General features: G+C 53.2%; 1 protein-coding gene across 3 annotated transcripts in view; it reads right to left on the bottom strand.

Moving 5' to 3' along the window:
- The window catches only part of JADE2 (jade family PHD finger 2), an 83,945-nt gene that overhangs the window by 41,030 nt on the left and 21,343 nt on the right, over positions 1 to 21,572 (bottom strand). For all 3 annotated transcript variants that reach the window (XM_040603154.1, XM_040603152.1, XM_040603155.1), the window contains one exon: positions 19,863 to 20,020. In XM_040603154.1, the coding sequence (XP_040459088.1) occupies positions 19,863 to 20,020 (158 nt within the window). The remainder of the gene's footprint in view (positions 1 to 19,862; positions 20,021 to 21,572) is intronic.

Here is a 21,572-nt window from a genome sequence, read left to right as displayed (position 1 = left end):
ACCCACTGATGCTGTGCAGCACGAACCCGCCCGCACGCCACACGGCTCCACGCTGCGGAGCAGCCCCAGGGAAGCACCACGCGGGCAGCTCTGCACCGGGCTCTCCGCGGGAGCACACCTGCTCTTCAACAGTTATCCAATTCCCTGTCACACCAGGAGAAATTAAGCCACTTTTCCACTTTGCATGGCTCCTTTCTTCCTCCCCGCCTTGCATTAGCACCAGCCTGGTGGCAGCAGCCTCCTACATGTTTAGATTCCTGAGTCAAATAAATCGACCTACAGCTACAGCTGCTGGCATCAACCTCACGTTGCTCCCCTGATGTTAGAGAGTTGCTGCTCCCCATGGGGGCTTGCAGAGAGGCTTGCACAGAAATGCCACATCAGGGCAGAAATAGCTTGGTTGGGAGAAATACATTGTCCTGCCTGTGAAACCAGGAAATCTGATGTGGAAAGGACATGTGAGCACAGGACCAGGGCCGTTACAAATAGTGATGCTCTTGCCTGGAACCAGAGGTTCTGCCAGCGAGGGGAACCATGGCACCAGCCCATCCCTGCTCCGTGGCTATGCAAGGCCATTCCATGCCCTCGGAAAGGCTGGATGTGCCCGAGCCGTGGGATAAACACAGGGACAGGACTAAGGCAAGGGCTCCTGCTCGCCGTGCTGCCAACCCAGCACCCTCCACCCTGTGGGCAGGATGGTAGCACGCAGGCACTGTGTTTGGCACCACCACGCACCCTGCGCCCCGTGCATGAGATTCTTTGCCCGGTGCATGAATTTAAGTGCATTGCTCTGTCCTACTTACATTTGAAAACCAGAGCTCAGCCACCGCCTTCTCCCCACTGTGCCCGGCCCAAAATGCTCAGCAGGAGCAGAGGCATTTGTCCTGTCTCTCCAGAGGTCCCCCAGGACTGGAGGAAGCCTCAGCTCTGCCAGTGCTTCCCCTCACACCCAGGCCAGGACCCGACTGCAGGGACGAGGAGTTACGGTTTGGTGACCAGAAGCCACCCAGCTTTGCCTGCTGCCCGCTCCCCGAGGCTGCGGGCAGTCTGGGCCAGGCTCTCCGCCTCCAGCCCCACCGCACCAAAACCAACCCACAGGCTTGCACTGACAGCCCGTCCCAGCACGGGTCCGTGGCAACTCCCCTTTACCTACAGCAACAGTTTTACCATCCATCTATGGAAATTAACTCTTTATATGAGAAAAATTAAGTCCAATGGATGCGATAGTCCGAATACTGATAGCAACGGCAACTCCTCCAGCCGTTAACTCCTCAAGCAACTACTGCTGATTTACCAGGGCACAACAGAAAACAGATCCTGGTCTTGGGCTGCTCAGATGAGATGCCCGAACCACTCTGTGCAGGTATCCAGTCGCCAGACACCCCTGATCTAAAACACCCTCTAGCCAAGCCCCTGCAACCGAGCCCCACGTTGCAAGCAGGCTGCCTGCTGCCCGCCGCCGTGGGATGCCTCCGGTGTGCCATACGCTTCAGTGCCACACTCCCACTGTGCCGGGCAGCACTTCGGCAGGCTCGGCAACAGAGAACATCCCCCAGTGGTCTGCAAGGTTTGTTCTGAGCACTCTCTAATCACAACCACAGGGACAGGGAGAGGAGTTGCCTCATCTGCTGCAAACTCCCTGCACAGAAAGCGACAGGCGCTGGCTGTCAGCTCTTCTGCCTTTTCTTGGCAACTCTGCAGCAATATGCATGACACTTGCCATGCACATGTCAACAGTGTCATGCGTAATGACATGCAAGCAGAGGACAGGCTGGAAGTGAAAAGCAGCCCGTGGTGCCAGCTGACAGATCTCTGCAAAGCTGGGAGCTGGAGCTCACTGCAGTATTTGCACAGCACACGCTTCCTCCCCGAAATACCACCTCCCAGCACCTCCCAGCACAAACGTCAACACAGAAAGATGCTGCAAGGAAACAAACAAGCAAACAGCAACCCACTGCAGCGCATCACCCCCTTCTGAGCAGCTTCTCTGACATGCAAATCCAGAGGATCCAGCCCTGCTCTTGCACCAGCACCATCTGGGAAGCCTGTTGGCCCCTGCAAGACTTTTATCTGCCTTCTGTCCTGATATGTAGGTTAATATGGGAACATCAAGTGCCTCGTGCTCTGTGATGTGTCTGGGGCAAAGCCATCGTGTCCATCACGGAGCCAGCTGAATCGTGGGACCAGATGCTCCAAGGTCTGTACATGCCAAAAGAAGATCTTTGTGCACAGCTGCCCTCGGGAACAGCACCCTACCTGCCTTGCCCAGGATCAGGAAAGAAATCTGGCATGAGAGGAAAATGAACCTGGAGTTTCTCCAGACCCAGACTTGTACTTTAATTGCTCTCTTCTGCAGTCACAACCATTGGAGACACTTCCAGAGCCACCCACAGAAGCAATAATTTGATTGCATGGAGATGGATACATCAAGAAAGGGCTTCCTTTTGCCTCTTTTGCCTTATTTTCCCCACCAGGAAACTGAAAATAAAGACATGCCCCAATGCCCTGAGGACATCTCCCGAACCTCAGTTCAGGATCTGAAAATAACCCCATGAAAAGACAGCTCCCAGTCCCCAGATTGTAAAACAAGCTCACTGTAATCTAGGACAGGGCTTGGGGATTCAGTAACGTCTGTATTTAATGCAGACAGCAGGAATAACACTGACACCAGGCATGCTCCAGTCAGGCTTCGGGAGCATCATCTAAGGAGCTCCCAAGCCCCGAAACACACCGGAGTCGCCGGCACAACATGCGTTGCTCCAAGGACTGAACGCCTCCATCCCACGAGCCCAGGGCCAGCTGAGCTCTGCAAAGTGCCCCGGCGAGCAGCAGGCAGGCGGGACGCAGCCGCCTTACAAGAGCAAGCTCAAAGCTGTTGAGAAAATAAAAGCCTCCAAGGGCGATGAATGTTCCCTTGCAAAGAGCTGCCCGAGCAGGCAGGGGACGGCGCCGTAAGCCTTCATGAAGCCAAGTTACACGAGCCACTCGCCGAACAGCTGGCTGCAACAGGTGATAGCCTGACACAGGGCCAGCCGGGGATGCTCGGGACGGCGGGAGAAAGGAGCTGCCATTTTTAGCCTGGCATAAAAGTGTGAAGATTAATGCTCTGTGTACATATCAAAGGAGCGGCCTGAACAGATCATTTACTGTATTGACAGCCACTGGAACGCACTCAGTCTGGTAAGGATGCTGACGCCGACTGCAGAATCCTCTGTGGGTTATCTATAATGCAGTACATACCATCCCGCCTGCCGAGAGAGCCACCGCGCTGCCGGCGTGCAGGGGACAGTGGCCACCCAAGCTGGGCAGGTCGGCACCAATGCGTGCGCGCAGCCTCTGCCTTCTCACTGCGGCATCTCGTGGAAAAGGGGAGAAGCTGATGCTCAGAGATGGGGGACGAGTGACTTTCCCCTTCCACACAGCCGCCTGCCAAACACTGCTGGTCCCTCCAAAACCTGAGTGTGTGTTTCATCCCCCAGGTCCTGGCTCTGCACAGACCCCGGTGATGCAGAGATCACAGGCAGCTTCCTGGGGCCGCTGATGATAACAGCACTGCCGCCACGAAAGCTCCATGTTCAGCTTCTCCCGACACTGCGTCGTTAAACGGAGTTTGCTCTGGTTTAACGGCAACTGGAATTTACAGTTCCTTTCATTTACTCACCACATCACTGATGATGAAGATCAAGTTAATTAAGATACAAAGATCTAACAGCACGCTCCACATGCTCGCTGGCGCTCAGTTAAAAGGTTTGAAAGATGCCAACGTAGCGATGACAGGTGCCTCCCCCCGTCTGGAAACACACGTCTCAGGGAGGGCTGGTAAATGCTGCAGCACTCGGCTACCGCAGCACTGCGCTGCCTGCACAGCTCCCATCCACTGCAGCTTGCTTCCACTGCTAATCATTAGTCCCACAAGGAAGGAGCATTACTATGACATGTATCTCCTTAAGACCGCCACTAAACTTTACTTTTGGAGTTTTCTGTTCATGGGCAGGACCCTGTGTCCCCACACTGATCCAGCAGCATGGGCTGGGAGGAGTTAACTCAGACATGGGGATGCCAGGACACGTTCATGCCATTTTGACACCATTTCAAATATCAGCAGAGGAGGTCAGAAATGAAGAAACTGCCCAAAGAAGGCACCTGGTGAAGAACTAACCCCAAGCCTGTTGTTCGTAGATCAGGGAAAACGAAAACGGAGACATCTCAAATGGTGTGCAGCCCACCGAGCCCCTCGGCATGGAACCTCCAAGGCCAACAGAGCCATGGAGGAGAAAAGGGCGTCACCTGGATGGATGAGAGAAGGGCATCCCCTGGAGCCTCTCTGGGCAATGCCCACGCCTGGGGGATGCTGTGCTCCTCCATCCCAGGAAGATAAATGCTGCCCTCGAGACCTCACCCACAGCTTACGCACACCCAGTGATGGCCAGGCTCAGAGAGGCTGAAACCTGACGCAGGATACCTATCAGAAAACAAAACCTGCGGGTTTGCATCTGGCTCCTTCTTCATCTTCTTCTGCATCTTCTGCCAGTTTGCTGCTGACATGAATTTTATAACTTCAGCTAAGCCTGATTTGCACTGGTGGGAGATGAGACTCCAGGGCCAGCTCTGCACCTCTGCAGGGGCAGCAGCGTCCATCGTTGGGACACTTTGCCCTGTCTGGTGGCTTTCAGCTGTGGCTCGAGCAGTGCTGACACGTGCTGCCCAACAGCACCTCGGAAATAACTGCAAAACTATTTTTTTATACAACGAGCAGCCTGTATAACCCTACAAAGTCTTGCTGGAAGCCTGGTCCAGACTGAACCCCTGACTCGTCCACAGCACTTAGTTAAACACGAGGGTTTTATGGCTTGTAAATAATTCAGCAAGCTGCACAAGAGGCTGTGCCTGCTCCTATGAGCATCCCTCTCGCCCCGAGGGGTGCAGGAGGCTGCCAGATGCTGGGGCTCACACAGGGCACCCCGAGCCTCTGGGAACACCAAGCAGGATGCGACGCCTGGAGGTGCGCAGCCTCCCGTCAATTTCTGGATTTGCTTTAGTGCATAAAATCATGTTCCTAAAAATCAACCCATTCCTGCCTGACACATGCTAACACACCTGCCAAGAGCTTCTCGGTGTTCAGATACAAAGATCAAGGACTGCAAAGACAGTTGCCTTGAGCTAGGAGAAACAGTGGAAGAAAAAGATCCTACAATTTAATACAAGACAGCAATTCTTTGGAAAAACCCATGCCCTGATTTACAGCAAAACAGAAACCAGACCATGCTGTGCACCCCTCCTCATCTACAATAAGATCAAGAAAACTTGAGCTTGAAAAGCTGTAAGGTTTGTGCTGCCCAGACACACTGGGGTGGAGATGCAGCTAGAAAAAGGGAACAAACTGTGGAGGCTGCCCTCGCCAGCATCTCCTGCCCATCTCTTGCTGGGCTCTGAGAGCTGGGGCTGGCAGGGACATCATCAGGGTTTTGATTCTGCACAGGAACAGGGTTTAACCCCCTTGGAAACATCCACGTTTTCCAAATAGCTGCTCAGTGGAAAAAGAAAAAACCCAGGCTGGGTGATGAGGATGTCTGCACACACGTCACCAACTCACATCAATCTGGGGTGAATTCTGCATTATGTACTAATACACTTCACATCCCAGGTTCAGGCGCCAGTGATCCCATAGGCATCAATCCCTCCTTCTTATTTCTAGCCTTGTGTTCTAGTTTTCCTCTCCTATTCCAGCCCCAGGCATGGATGCAGGACTTCCTACCTGCTTCAGGATGGCAAGCCACCGCCTGCGGTGCGGGACGTGGGCGATAAGCGATGCCCACTGCGGGCAGCAGGCGCCCAGAAGAGTCTGGCAATATCAGGTACAGGCTCAAGGCGACGGTTTTCTAAAGACTGGTGAAAATACTTGTTCCTCAACCTTGGCGAGAGCCAGCAGCATGGCCACGCTGTGCCCTGGCATCTGCCTCAGCTTGGGAGAGCGCCTGCACCCCCTCCTGCTGATGGCATCACTGCGGCTGCCCAGGCGCTGCATTGATTTTTCCTTTCTTGGAGAGAAAGCAAGAGTCAAGCTCTTAATTACCTCAATTACCAGTTTTTCCGTTTCCCTTTATCCATAGCGAAGGGCTTCTAGTTGGCTTGTTTAGAAAACTTCCTCCTTTTTAAAAAAGCGGAACTAGTCAGGTAAAGAGCAAAAGCGGTGCTAGGAAATTCCTCACCGGGGCATTTGTGAGGCTGGGATCTCATCAGCCCGGCTGATGTGCTGCCCTGACATCTCCATCGGGGCCAACCCCTGCCCGAGCAGATCTCCACAGCACAAGAGGAATTTCATACGTCTTGGAGGGTTTTTCCCATTCCCTCTATGTTTTGATGCTTTAGTTATTCATCCCTAGACTCGGTTCAAAGAGGGAGAGACACGGTCACCCCAGGCTGTATCAGCCCTGGCATGTTCCAAACAAATGTTGACAGTGACACACGAGCATCCCTGCAGTCAGGGCATGTGCAGGGCATGACCAACCAACGCAACGAAACCAGGGCTGCAGGAAAAGCAAGAACATGCTCCAAAAAGCCCCAAACCATCCCTCTTAACCTAAAGCAGAGCGAAGGAGTTCTTAGGTAGCCAGCAACATGTTATAAAGCAGATGGAACAGGCAAGATCCTGAGCTTCCAAGGCTCTGTGACGTGCTGGGGGTGTTGAGAGAAGAAAAAGTTACCACGCGTGACCCGAGTTGGGGATGGAAAGTGTCATGAGGCTGGGGTGACCAACAGAGAAAGTCTCAACTGCACCAAACTGGGCAGGTGGCAGAGGATAAATAATGCCATGGTAGGAAACGAGAACTCTACAGAAACAAATGGCATGGCCTGAAAGTTCATTAGTACAACACAGGTGCATTGCAGAGAATCGTTACCCTATTACAGCAACACAATCATCTTCATCTCAAAAAATACCTTTCGAAAATTCAAGCAGAAACTTCTCAGCTGGACCCTGCAGTTTTACTCGGGTGAAAAGCCTGCTTTCACTGAAAGTAAGAAAGAAACGCTGCGCTGCTGAAGGGCACAGCCAGCACCATGCTCCCTGGATGATGCTGTTCTTGGAAAAAACCCACGGTCCTGGGCAACAGCTTCTCGGGGGTGCCACCCAACAGACCAGAGAGCCACGAGGTGCCCTGGCCCTCCGCCCTGCAAATGCTCTTCACCACCATCCCTCCCACACCCCTCCGAGGGACTCCCAAAGCCCTGCTGGTCCCTCCAGCCCCTCCGGCAGAGGATGCAGTGCTGGGAAGGGATGGACCTACCTGCATGTGAGCACCGTCACGGAGCACCCAAACACAGCAGACCCACCACCACAAGGTAAGTCACTTCTTGCTGATCCACAGCAAGTGGCTGGGGACTTGGGTTGCCCTCCTTAAGCCAGAGCATGGCAGCAAGGCGGCTTCCCAGCAGCAACTCGCTGCCACCCCAAGGACCCAGGACAAGGGCAGTGTGTGTCCTCACTGTGCACTGCACCACTGAGATGCCTCATTCTCCAAGCAGGGCTCTGACGATGGGGCCACACGCCTTGCCATCGCAGCTCTGGCGCTGGCTGGTGATGTGCCACCACTGAGATGCTGCGGCTCCCCCTGCACCACTGCAGCAAAGCCTCCACCAACTGCCAAACCATTTGCAGAAGCTCAATTACGCCGGAGGAGCATTTACTCCTTTATTTATCCAGCCAGCCAGAGACATGGCGTTTAAAAAAAAATATCTCTATCAATCAAGGGCTTATTTAAACGAAGGGTTGGAAAGTGGAATCAGCCTGAAAAGCACAACAAACCTGAGGCCATTAGTCTGAAAGTGGGTCTCAAGGGCACTTGAGGAAAAAGAGTAAGTGGACCCCAACACTCTTGAGAATCACAACTATCCCTGGAGAAGATTACGTGGTAATAAAATATACTCAGAAAATTCCCATGGTTAATCATCTCTGTAAACTGAATGCTTCACTTGGCTGAAGGGAGAAGGCATTTCTTTTCTATATGCTTCCTTTTAATACACTAGATAGAAATAATTAATCCTGCATAGTGTTTCTCTTCTGAAAATAATTCTGTAATGAAGGCTTTAGTCAGGCATCTTTTCTTTACCTACATTCCAGTCTAAATTAATCTTGTCCAGTGTCCATAAATACATCAGCTTAGGAAAGTCAGTGGAAAGATAACTGCCAGAAAACTCCAGCGGATCCTGATACTGTTCTTACTGCCAGCTCACAGGGGAATTCTCCTGTGGCACACGACAACTTTAAAAAGGCAATTTAGAAGCATGATTTTCATTTTCTGTTTATTAGATTAGTATCTAGCAGGCCATTTGGACCACATGCCCAATCTTCTTATGAACTTAAGCTAACAGATTTTATAGATGCTAGTAGATGTTATAGATGCTATTGCTTCTTGATAGCAGAGCAGAATTTAAGATGTTAGAAAAAGAGCATGGTGCCACAAGGGCAAAGGATGGGGCTGCAGACAGTGGTGGACAGTCACAGTAATGAGCTGCTACCCACACACAAGATTCTGTGACCCTCAGGTCAGATTTACTGACCATGTTACGCCTACTTATTCCATTTTTATGGTTTCTAGTAAAATCTGTAAAACCGTAAGCCAAAAACTATACTTCCAAATCTGGGTTTAAAGAGGAAAGGGAATGCCAAGAAAATATTAAATGGGTTAGGTTTTAATTTAACAGGCCTGATGTTTAGACCTGCAGGCAAGCTGGCTGGATGAACCTAAAAGCACCTTTAGGATCCACATCTTGGTGGCAAGGGTACCTGTGCACTTCACCTCACCCCTCCTAGACTGAAGACGCTCCAGGCAACATTGGTGACATCCCCAGTCACCAGCACAGGGTGCTCGAGAGCTCAGAGTCCTGTGGGCACCCTGCTGTCGCCCCGGCACAAGCCACTGGCAGGAGATCTGAAACCAGAGCCCCTGGATCCTGTGGCAAGGATCACTGGGACCCAGCGTCTGCCAAGGCGTCCTCTTGCACGACGGAGCAGAGAAAGAGCTGGAGGCAGCTGGTCCCGGAGAGGACAGCATCTCGACAGGCCACCATCACCAAACCCTTTTATTCTAAAACAAACAAGAACCTCACCAGAATTAAATCCCCGTTTTTAGCTGGCACTGCTGGGACCACTTTGTGCAGAAAAGTAAGAATTTGCAGTATTTCCTTACTGGCTGTTGAAGCCAAAACCCCTCAAGATTTGGCAGCAGCTTCTGCAAATCCACAAAAATTCTTATGCACGTAAGAGCGCAGCCACAGGGCTTTGCCCGGGGGTCAAAGGTGGGTCTGTGAAGGGGAACCTGTGGTGGCTGTCCAGTCTGGTGGCCCAGTCTGCCACCCGCTTCATGCCATCCATAGGCTATCCTCATGCCAGGGGCTGCAACAAGCACATTTCTAGCAAAAAAGCTGATGGAGGTCACACACCACCAACCCTTCCCATGTACATCTGTGCTCCAGCAAGCTCCTGATGGGTGTGCGGATGGCTGGGCTGGCACTACCCTCTGGTATAACCTAAATCTTCAGTAAAATGCCTGTCCCAAAAATCTACGCAGGCTGTAAACGCTTGGTTCAGCCCTGAAGCTCTCATTTGGCTTCTTGCTGCTGTTCCCCAGAACAACCAAAGCAGCTGGATTTGGCCCCAGGAGGATCCACCAAGCTCCTGTAACAGGAGCACCCCTGCCCAGAAGGCACCCCCTGTCTCTGCAGACAGCGGTGGCCAACGCTCAGCCCTGTGAAGGTCCCTTTGTGCTACCCCAGTGGCACCGGGGATGCTCAGGAAGGGGTTAACGCTGCTTGCAGCAGTGTCCTGCCCTCCGGGTACCAGCAGCCAGTGAGTGTGTCTCCGGGTGACGTAATGCTGGTGGCTGCGCAGGCTGCACACCCCATCCCTCCTGCGCTGGAGACGAGTCAGGGACCCTGGGATGCTTCAGGGACCCCGGGATGGTCGGGGACCCCAGCATCCTCTGCCAGGCAGGGACCAGCCCAGCACAGCGCAGCTTAGCTACAGCCACCATCCCTTTAGCTGTTTTTTTCCCGGACACTCAGCGCTATCCAGTGAATATCTGAAACGATCATTAACAGCCCCAGCGGTGGGAAGCGCACAGCCACCCGCACCACGCAGCACCACGCAGCTCGGCAGGATGCAGCCCTGGCACAGCCCTGCCGCCCGCCGCTGCTGGCACCGTACCCACCTCTCGCTGGGAAACTCCTTTTGGCTCCGGGACCATTCAGGGTCTCACTGTTTGGGTCTGGAAATCCCCCAGGACAATCCCATTTCTGTGCAAAATGTGAAGGATGAGGTAGGGTGGTCCCTTCATGTGCTGCTGGGAGTTTAAGATTCTGGAAGGTTCTGGAAGTTTTACAGAAATGCAGCTGAAGCTCCAAACTGCAATTAACAGGTGCAAATAAGAAAAATGCTCTGTTTTCTCCTCTCCATCTAAAATCTCCTCCAGTAACAGCCTGTAACCAGAGCGGGTCCTTCCAGGCTTCTGGAATAATGTAATCCTCTAAGGAGAAAGTGATTCACTCTTCTTTGATGTGATAAGAAGAGGAAAACAAGTGAACAGGAGGCACTAAACAGCCATCTTGTGAAACCCAGACAGCTTTTCCAATTTCATTTCTGAGCTGTTTATCACCATATAAAAAGCCTGATACTCAGCAGACGAGAGAAAGACCAGAGTGTTGATGTCCCTGTCTTTCTCAGGTTTATATTCCAGCCTAAATCTCACTGAGATTTAGCTCAACAAATAAATTATTTAAGTCTCAACTCTGACTCAGTGCCCAGAAAATCATCTCAGTGCAGACCAGAGAAAGGACCTGGTAAAGCAGTGTCCAGGTGCAGCGCTGGGAAGTTGCAGGGCAGCCTCTGCCCTCCCGAGGCGGAGGAGAGGACGGGGTTCATCTGCACAACTTCTGCACAGAAGGAAACCACGGCTGCACGGACAGACAGCGATGGCCAGGCAGTGGTTTACTGATGGGCTGGCTGGAACAACAAAACGCAGATGTTTTTCTGGTTGACTAGACAAAAGCAGCGTCTGGGCTCGAAGCAAAATACACACATAATTTCTGATGCTGCGCAATGATCTTCTTCATATTCCCTTCCCCCTTTTCTCTCTGTGCCATTCAGCCTTAACAGCAGCATCGAAGGCAGCAGGTGGGGACCCTGACCTGCTGCTGGGAGGAGGCACAGCCTGCGCTGCTCTTCTGGCTCCAAAACCCAGCAAAACACGGCAGTCCCTGATCGCCGGGCAGCTGCAGAGGATGCTCAAGCAGCATCTGCTCCCCACGGGCAAGCAGGACAGAGCCAGCACCAGCACCCATGGGTGCTGCTCTCCTCCTCCTCTCAGAGCACCATTAACCTACCTGGTGGCCCTTCAGGGACCCATGTCGCATGCCAACCTTTTCCAAACCCAGCTGGCAGGCTGCTAGTATTCTGCTCATTTCCATTTCAGCAATATATATCTCGGAATTGCTACTAGGGAAGCCAGGGACACTTGAGCGTATGTTTTCTGGATATAAAAAGACAAAAAATGTTGCTTCTTTATGTAACTTAAGCCAAGCTACTAACATTAAAGCATCTGGAATTAATTATCTCAGCCAGATAATGTTTCCACAATTATTTTAGTAACGCAAACAGCTCCACTCAGTATTTGTAGCCACCTCCTAACAGGGACCAGAGACAGAGGCTGTGAGCAACAGCAGCACCTCTGCACCTGCCATAGTCTGAGCAGGGGCTGCGAGCGTGACCCACAGCAGGTCGGGAACCGGCCAACCCCCCCAACCCTGCTGCTCACCGAGCTGAGCATCGGAAAGCTCAAAATGCAGAGGAGGGCACAAAGACGGCTACTGCTGTGCTCAGCACGGTGCCATCACACGGGTCTCCTTACAGGGAAACCAACCCAAGGAAAGCAAAGCTTTGAGGAATTCAAAAAGCAGCATCCAGCTTTTTCTAATGTGTTTCGAATCACTGCACTAACGCTGAACCCTGAAACACATGAGAACAGTTTTGACGCTGAGTCACTTGAAGCAGCGCACAGCCCATCCCACAAAACCAGGAGGGATATGTCTGCCCCTTGCAGCATCCACGTACCGCTATGCAGCTACGCTTGTTCCGGTGCATCTTCCAGATCTTCAAGAAAACCCACATACCAGCTCTTCCCCACCTCACCGAGGTGCTGGGAACACGGTAAAGCTCACTTCCCAGCAACACAGGCTTCACCTAAATTCAACAGGATTATCCACAGCAGCACCCAGGACCCAGCAGCTGCCGGGCTGCCCTGCTCCGCCCACCACTCTGAGGAGCACTTAAAAATAATAGTTTCTTGTATGGTTCAACAGGGACACAAGGTGCACTAAATCACTAAGAAGTGATTTAATTACTGCTGCGCTTGCAAGCAGCAGCCATCACATCTGCTAGGGTTTGCCCAGCTATACGCTAAATTCATGGTTCTGGATGGAGAGCGGAGGTGATGGAGCGAGATGCGGCGGCTCCCAAGGCGGTACCAAACCAGCGTCCATTCCGAGAGCTGTAAACCTTGCTGTGTAGCAGTGGGAAATCAAGCCCGCTCATTCTATACATTTGCTGCTGAAATACACTTGATTTTCTGTGCGCTTGATCCAGTATAAACCACAGGCATCCACTGGGAGGATTAGCAAACATTCAACGTAAGTCCAAGTGGCTTGGTACTAGGTAAGAACAGGCTGGATTAACACGTTTCCCGTAGCAAACTAATAAAGGTGAGGACTTGCTGAAAGCCCACACAAGAACTTGTCAAGCAGATTGTAAAACAAGTAACAGACAGAATAAATCACACTTACTCCTTTGCAAAGCATTCGCAGGCATTGGGCATGAACTAACGACCCTCTACAGCACTGATGCCACCTTCTGCGCTGCCCAGACCCTCCGCACCACCGAACAGCTGCTGCCACGGAGGCGACTCACCCCGTCCTAAATCAGGTATCTAAAAGACCGGCAGGACAGACCACCCTGCAAAGCACCCGTCCCTCCCCACTGCCTGCAGGGACAGGGCTGCCTGAGCCGATCCGACTGGAAACCTCCCTTTCCCAGCGGCAGAGCTGCAGAGGGAACTCACTGCTGTTACATCACTGGGGTTTTTTTGCTGTCCTGGATCAGTGCCACCGGCCAGCCAGTGCTCACTGCAGCCGGGCGTCACTGCAGGGGTCCCCGGCAGCGCAGAGCGCGCAAGCAGCAAGCCTTCCTCTCCCCACGCTCCCATGTCCCAGGGCTTGTGATCTAAACATTTAGGCCTAAGGTGGTTGGGATTTTTATTTCTTTTGATCAGAGCAGAGCCTCAGATCTTGAAAGGGAAGTGTGCATGTATTTCTGAAGCATACCAGAATCCCGGCATATTTAAGGGCAGGCAGCCACAGAGCAGGGATAACTGACCCAAGAAATAGCCCTTTGTAAAATCACCAGCATGCCATCTGCAAGCTCCAAACTCACACGTTTTTCATGATGAGCTGGAAGGAAGGGAAAAAAAAAACCCAACAACAAAGAGGGGAAAAAAAAAAAGAGCAGGATCATGTCAAAAAAAAAAAAAAAAAGCTCTGCTCCAGAAGATACACAAACTGCTGCAGAATCCTGCCTGCCCCTTCTGCAGCAAAGCCCAAGGGAAGCTGCTGATGAGTCAACAGCCAGCCTGCGTCGCCGACCGAGGGAAGGGAGTCCAATCTCAACGCTCAAGAACAAAGTGTGCTGGTTCATACGGTACATGCTGAGAACGACGCTTTGGAAAGCCCTCCCCGGGCTGGGAGCCGCGCTGCTGCAGGGATACAGCCTGGCCGTCATCCAGGGCTCCCGCTGCACACGGAGCGAGAGGCAGAGGGAAAGGGGCAGCCCGGGCATGGCTGGGACGTTTTGCATCGTGCCACCCTCAGTGCCACCGTGCTCCACGCCGCGGCAGAGATTGCTCCCGGCATTACCTTCTCCCTTTGCTGGAACCGCTCCCTCCCTGCGCTGGGTGTTCTGGATGCGGCATCCAGCCCCGCCAGGATAAGCCAAGGTGCCCACTGACCAGGAGCAGAAGGGAAGGGCAGGGGTATGCCCCAGTCCTACACCCATTACTGGTGCACCAGTTAATTCTTCTCCCCACCCCAGCACACACCTCTCCAACACTGCTCCCTGCAAGGAGACTGGCTCTGCGTGCCTCCTCTTGCCCCCTTTTGCAGTGATGTTGGTATCGCAAAACCGTGACATGAACAGCCTGCCAAAAACTCTACACCCCCCTGAAGAACTGCTGGACCTCCTGGAGGTGTTGGGGCAACTCCTCAGGGGACTGGAGTCCACTGGAGAGCAACACAGCTCCAAGGAGATGAGCACCGGGCAGCTGGACATCACGATGCTCAGGGCACAGCCAGCCCCGCACCAGCTCAACACATGCCCGGCAGCGCAGCAAGGAGCTACTTTACCTGCGCGTGGGGCTGTGGGGAGCAGCAGGGCCAGAGGGGACCCGAGGGAGGAGGACAGGACAGCGACACAAACACCATACCGACACGGCAGACAGCATCTGTGCTGGTGCCACCGTCATCACCGAGTTGGTACTCGCAGAGGTTGTGCCTTCCTGTTGCCACAGCACTTTCTGTTTTCTGTTAAAACAGGGCCACAGCAATGATGCAAGTATAGATCTGCAACGCCAAGAATATCTGGGAAGCCTGCCAGCAAGAAGCAGCCTTCCTGCTCGTCCTCCTGCTGTGTGCAAATTCACAGGAAACAGAATCTACAGCACATACTAATGTGGCTTAATGCAAGATCCAAGAGCCACCTCTAGATCCTGCCTGGGGAAGGAGCCACATGCCAAAAATGTTAAATCATTAAATAAAGGAGGAATTAAAACCCGTACAGGCGCACAAAATCCTACATAGGTGCCGCGTCTTTACGGCATGATGCTCTGCTGAGCGAGCTCAGCGTGCTGCTGCGTACGGCCCCGGCATCACTGCCAGTGGGTAGGGACGAGCCCAGGTCACATCCCTGCACAGCCGCTCTGCAGAAAGGGCTTCACAGCCTCCTACAAGCACCCACAGCAAACCAGCAAGGCCCACTTTCCTCTTGGGTTTATCACAGTGTGACGCTGGAAAGACAAACCTCATCTAAAGCTTCTCCTTCCTATTTACAAGAGCGGTGGCACTGCAGCCCCAGTGCTCCAGAACTGTCGTGGTATCTCTTCATCTTGCTTAATCCTTAAACTTAAACCATGCTGAGATGGTCCAACATTGCGTCAAGCACCCAGCTGTGCCCCCACACCAGACTGGGACCTCACACCTGGCTCTACCACTGAGCCATAGTAGAAATGCCCGTGCCTCAGTTTACCCAACTGTAATATAACGTTAGAGCTCACACGGGGGCTGTAAGGCTCATCTCTGGCTCTGGAAAGGCAGTGGAGACCTTCTGGCTACAGGCTCTAGCGGAAGTGGGATGTAGTGTCATCACTGGGATGCAGCGTCATCGCCACCCACGTCCCAGGGCGGGTGACCGGGGGATGCAGCGGCAGGATGCCTGCTGCTCCCTGCCTGGCGAAAGGGAAACTCACCTCCACTCTTCATCCCCTGCTCCCATCCGACCCCAAGCGGCTTTTCTCGCCAGGCTGGAGCCCTTCAAGCTTTGGGCAATTCTCAGGTGCGCCACCGTATAAAATAAACCGCTTCTCAGCAGCGATGAGCTGGAAATGATTGTGAGAGGGAAGAGCAGATCTCCTGCGCCGCCTGATAGCCCTGGCATGCGGGTGGCCATCGGCAGCATCCGTGCCTCCCGGGACACCAAGCCAAGAGATGCTGCACCTCTTCCCCCACCGCTTCCCTTGCGACTGCACTGCCATTTGTGCTAACCTAGAAAGGACCCTCAAGTTTAAGGTGGCTCGTACCGGAGGCATTTTGAGACGGCTGCTTTCTGGGGAAAGCATTCCTTAAAACACAGCGCTTTCCTTCTGCCTCACCCCCGGCTTTTGACATTTTAGAGCTCCAGAAAAATAAAATGTATCAAAAAATCTAATTTCCAGCTTTGGAGGCACAAAACCTCAAGGCAGGGTGCAGGTAGGCAGAGCTGGTTTCCAGGAGCCCAGGTGGGAGATGAAAGGAGCAGCGGCGGCTGCGTACAAGGTGCCTCTTGGGGGGCAAGAGCCACCCCCGAGGTGGGATGTGACTCTCGCACCCTCCGTGGCAAAACCTGCTCGCTGCCGACCACCCAGCCCAGGAAACGACCAAACCGGGGGTCCCAGGGTGGTGGGCTGAGGGTTATTCTGCAGGCAGTGCTTGCCTGCTGTCCAGCTCCTGGGCCCCCCTCCCCGCCTCCCTCTAGGAATTTCCCATGGAAATGGCCATCCGGAGCGACAACTGGATTACCACCGGCACCCTGCTGCCACAAACCTAAGGGCAGGATACTCTGTCTCACCCTTGTGCTGCACCTTTGAGATGGGGGGGAAAAGCAAAATGCTGCCCCGACAGCGAGGAATAGCGGCAGCTGCTGGGCTCCACATTCCCCAGTCTACAAAAAGTATCACTGTTGGGATTTTTTTCAGCAATTTGGATTGGCTGTATCTGACGCAGGGAGGACCTGTTGGGTTTATGTGAAATCTTTTGAATAGGGAAAAAGAAAAGTTTGGAAGCCAAAGGGGACAGTGGTGCAGAGGCTGTGGGGCAGCAGCTCAGCGGGACCAGCGAGGTACCCACGTGCTGCTGGGATGGAGCCAGGGGCAAATTAAAGCAATTAGACTGGGGAGGTAAATGGAGTTGTAAGGCCTTTTAAGGCTGTTCTCTTTAGGCAGATGAAATAATAGTCATCTCTTGTGAAAAAAATAATGACATTTCTCCAAAAGAGGGCAAGTCGCCTAGCACTGGAGATGCAAAAGGGACTGCAGCCTTCATCTGTCCTTGGCAGTCTGAACGCTGCTCTCCACGAGAGCGCTTCGACTCTCACATCAGCGACCCAAGCGGGACAGCACTGAGGGCAGGGACGCTATCAGAGGGAGAACTGCTCGGGAGGAGCACACCCACCTCTGCGTGCCTTCTGGTGTGCGTGTGGAGAGATGCTGTCCTGATGTAAAAAAAACTGGCAGTGTCACCGCCTGTCCCCCTGAGACATGCATCATGGCCACAAACCAGGTGCAACCATTAAGGCTGCTGTAAAATGAGCTCTTCATTCCACTCACATCGCACTAGCGAAGGAGCAATATCCTGAGCAGGCTTCAGTCCGAGGACAAAGCCACTGGCGCTACGCTTGCTGTCTTGCCAGCGAAGAGACACAGTGCAGGACAGACAGACAGAGCAACAAGAGAGGAAAGACTTCCGAGGAAGCTAAGGCTGTGAATAAGTAGCATGATCCCGCAGCAGTCCGGGAGGAGCAGCCTGGGATGAGCGGGGCATGCTGCAACCCAGAGGGACTGCAGAAATCCACCTGGGATTAGCCGAGAGGGATGGAGCTACTAACCAGCATCTCTGAGAGGTCACAGAGAACGGGTCAGATTTCCCAAGACCAGAAGATGACGCATGTTATCTGCCCTTAAAAATAAAACTCAGGGAAAACCACTGAAACACATCAATAAGCCATCTAGATGAATGCAGGCAGAAAATAACATGGGATAGGAACTGTCTGACACGGGCTGGGACCTCCGTGGTGGGTGGAAAGGAGCAGATGGGACCCATCTCGACATAGCAAGGCTTCCACGCTGCCTAGCAGGAGATGCTCCCCGGTGTCCGTGGGCTCTGCTGAGACCCCTGCGGGGCCAGGCTGCCTCCCGCAGCACGGGGGACGCCTGCTCGGTCTGCTGAGTCGAACTCTGATAAATGGGAAGTCACAACCTCTTTGGAGAGCAAGGTTTGAACTCAAAATGGTGTCGGGGAATTGAAGACAGAGCTGGAACTATTGCAAGAGGCAATCTGGCAAGGACTAGGGAACAGTGCCCAGCTCAAAAATAATCAAATGAGTAAAACAACCCCAAGAATTGGGAAATTCTTCACAGGAGAATCTGACAGCAGAAGTGAAACCCAAACTCAAGGGGAGGGGGCAGCACCAGGCTGGGGGGGAGGTTCTGATGTCCCCTCCGAAGTCTGTAGGCATGTCCCTGTGGTGACATGGGTGAAACCAGGGGAAGCCTGTTAGACGGCCACAAAAACATTCACAACTGCAGCAAACACAGCCTTTGATGGAAGCTTAAAACAAATGGATCTGCTTAGTCTCAGGAGAGAGGACCGAGAGGAGACACAACAGTGGCCCCCCAAAATGGCGGGGGAAATGGGAAAGGGCTGGTGCCAGAGCTGGACAGAGCGGGAAGGATGGCCTGCACCAGGCTCCGCCGGAGGAGCACCCCTGCACGGGAACACGTGGCACAGGCAGAGCTGCCCCGGGACCCCCAGAAACAAGCGCCTGGAGAAGAGCAGGGGGCGCGTCTGCAGCCTGCCCCGCGCGCCCGCAGCCCCCGGCGCGGGGGGCTGGGACGCAGAACCCCGGCCGAGCGCCGCGGAGCCAAGCCGTGCCCTGCAGCCCACTGCTCCGGCTGGCTTGACACGGGCACCGCCAGCGCCGAGCTATCGCTTTTCAGCTGGAAATAGCACCGGCGTGAGCCCTCAGTCGGGGAGCAGAGCCCTTGTGAGTCCAGACTGCGGTTAGCTGTCAAAGACAACTAAAAAAAGATATTCTGCACATAGAGGGTTTTTTTCCCCTTTTTTTTTTTTTGGCGTTTTTGTGCTGGGTTTTTTTTCTTCCAAGGATTAAATCAACTCAACGGCCCCCTTTACAACTTCCCTTTTGATGTGTTCAGACTCATTAAAGTTTCATTTCTTTCTCTGCTGTCCCCGGGGGAGGAAGGGGAGTGTACACAAAAGTTTACTTCAGAAGCGGGGTCGGCAGCTGCAGCAGCAGCTGCTGTTGCTGTGGGACAAGCGGAGCCTCGCCGGCCCCCGCGTCGTGCCCAAATCCCTCGGCAAAACACATCCCCCCGCAGCCGCCCCGCTCCCACCGCGGCCCCAGCACCATGCCGGCACAACGCTCCCGCCACTGTTTTTGCAGGATGCGTGCCCGGGGTCACACGCCACCAAGGGAGCACGCCCGAGCCGCGAAGCTCCTGCAAACCCCACCAGCTTTCGGGTCCGACCCTGCAATTTTTGGGTCCGACCCTGCAATTTTCTGGGTCCCTTCCCAAGCTCCAAGTTCCTCCCACCGGCAGCACCAGCTTTTCCCCCACGGCATCGGCCGCTGCCCGGGGATAATCCCCGGCACACAGCGAATGGGCAGCAGCTCCCCCACGTTATTTTTTGCTTGAGCAGCTGTTTAAGTGTCTATTTTAACACTCAGTTCCCTATTTTAAAACAGCTAATGAGACACCGATCTAGGCCAATAGACGTCGTCTCTACAAGGTCTGGGAGATGCCTGTTTATTCGCTGGGCTCCCTTTCCCCAGCCCCAAATCTCAGCATGCCCATCACGTTTCCAATATACACAAACAGCTTACATGGTAAAGAGGGAAGTTTTTAATTTAAGGGCCAGCTCCCGCACTCCTGCCATGAAATACCAGTGGTACAGCCACGCGCTTCTAGGCAGAGATGCACCAACCCGCCAGGCAGAGCCTGACATTCCAGGTGGTTTTCAGCTGGTATTTTTTTTATCTTCCCTTTGACTTTTATCAGGTCTTTTTTAAAATTCCCCAACTAAGAGCAAACAAGGAGCTGGCCTGCCTGGCACAGCTCCTTGCTGCCGCCCGAGAAAAGCTGGGCGCACAGAGAGGGACTTTAAGAAAGCAGCTGCCCATGGCAGGGTGCATCCCCTTCCCGCGCTCTCCGAGATGATGTGCACCCCAGCGAGGCCGAGGGGACCCCGCAGAGGGGACGCCGCTCGCTTACCTGACCACGGGCTCGGGGATGGCCTCGGCACTCGCTGGCACCTGGACGCCCTTCTCCCACTCCTGCCTCCAGGGATCGGCCAGGACGTAGTACTCGTCAGGGCTCAGCTGGAAGGAGTCGGGGATCTTCATGGCCGTTATCAGATCCGTACGGAAAACCTGCACCGGAAAAAAATAAATAAATTCATCCAACAGGCAGAGTGAAGGGGTCTGGCACAGCCTGGGGGCACGAGCACCCAGGGGGGTGCCCTGGGTAAACAGTCCCCAAGGGAGAGCGCAGCAGGTGCCTCTGTCCCCAGTGGTATGGCATCAGGGCATTGTTTAATGTCACCTACAGGGTGAGGGGTGTGCAGGAGAGCACGACGTGCAGGTAGGGGCTCCCCTGCTTGGCCAGGCAGCGCCAGGAGCCCCGGCCCTAGCAGCTACAGCCCCTCTGAGGTCCCTGAGACAGGGCAGACATGAAATCCAGCTGCAGGGTGCAAGCTTGGCCAGGACACGGGCTGAAAATTGGTATTAAACTAAAGAAACAGGCTGCTTTCTCTTAGGGGATGGATGTTTTCAGCACAGCCAATACGTACTCCAAATGCCAAGGGATGTATAGCGCTGGGCTTCTCCACATTCAACCTTACCAGGGCAAATGATGGTCTTGACATGAATGAAGCTGTGCGAAACACAAAGCCATCTCATTGCCCCGAGCACCTTCATGTCCCCATCACACCACCTCACTGCCCTGAGCGGGGACAGCCAAGTGCTGAGGGTACCCACCAGGCCTTGATGGCTCCACTGGTGATTGCACACCCAGAAGCAAAATAAAGTCAGGCTGGGTTATGTTAGAGCTGGAAAACCCCAACTAAAAGATGATCTAGGTGCCTGCTTACACACCCACAGCCAAACACACGGAGATTTTTCCTGACTCAATAAACCTCCTGTGAGATCACCCTGAACCCCTCCTCTATGAAAATCCTCCAGCCCCGCGGACAGTGAATGGGCTCGTCCTCCATCTCACTTCTGGCCCTGCAGAGTTTTCCTCCAGTATACTACGATGAAAAACTCATTCCAAAAAATCCCTCACGGTAAATAAGGTTTTCCTTCCAGAGGGTTGCCTGACAGCAATGATTCGAGCAATCCTGCCTCTTGCAGCACAAAAATAACTTGTAAATGAAAATGGATGATTTCTCCTCTCTACCATCTGCTATTAGCTGAAATAATAACTGGCGGTGCCAGCAATCATGCCTGGACACCATCTCACCCCATCCACTCCATCCCCGTTACTCCTGCGAGGCAGGGATGGATCAGGTGTGTTCTTCAGACACTGTTTAATCTGCTCGCAAAGTCTATTCTCCAAATGAGTATTGCTTTGTCAGAACCACAATAAGTAAGACGATATGGTTTTACATTTTCGATACAAAGATAACACGCTTTGCGGAGTATCTGGGAAGCCAAATCAGCCGAGATGCAGGAAACTAGACATTAACTAAGACCGCTGAGACCAGTATTTAGGTCAGTTTGTTTAATCCTCAGAGTCTCAGCTGCTAACCCAATTAGAGTTAAATACAATACAAACAACCTTTTCTATGTTGGGACCTCTTTGAATTTTACTGGTACCTTCCTCCTGATGATGCATCTGCTTGCAGACATTTCTGATTACGTCTATATAAACCTGATTTGAGTTGGCCAGACATAGTCTCAGCGCATCCCTCAACAAACATAA

This window comes from Falco naumanni, chromosome 8 (genome assembly GCF_017639655.2).
Source record: "Falco naumanni isolate bFalNau1 chromosome 8, bFalNau1.pat, whole genome shotgun sequence".
Classification (NCBI taxonomy): domain Eukaryota; kingdom Metazoa; phylum Chordata; class Aves; order Falconiformes; family Falconidae; genus Falco; species Falco naumanni.
Note: the sequence above shows the minus strand (reverse complement) of the source record. Positions and strands in the feature narration are given on the sequence as shown.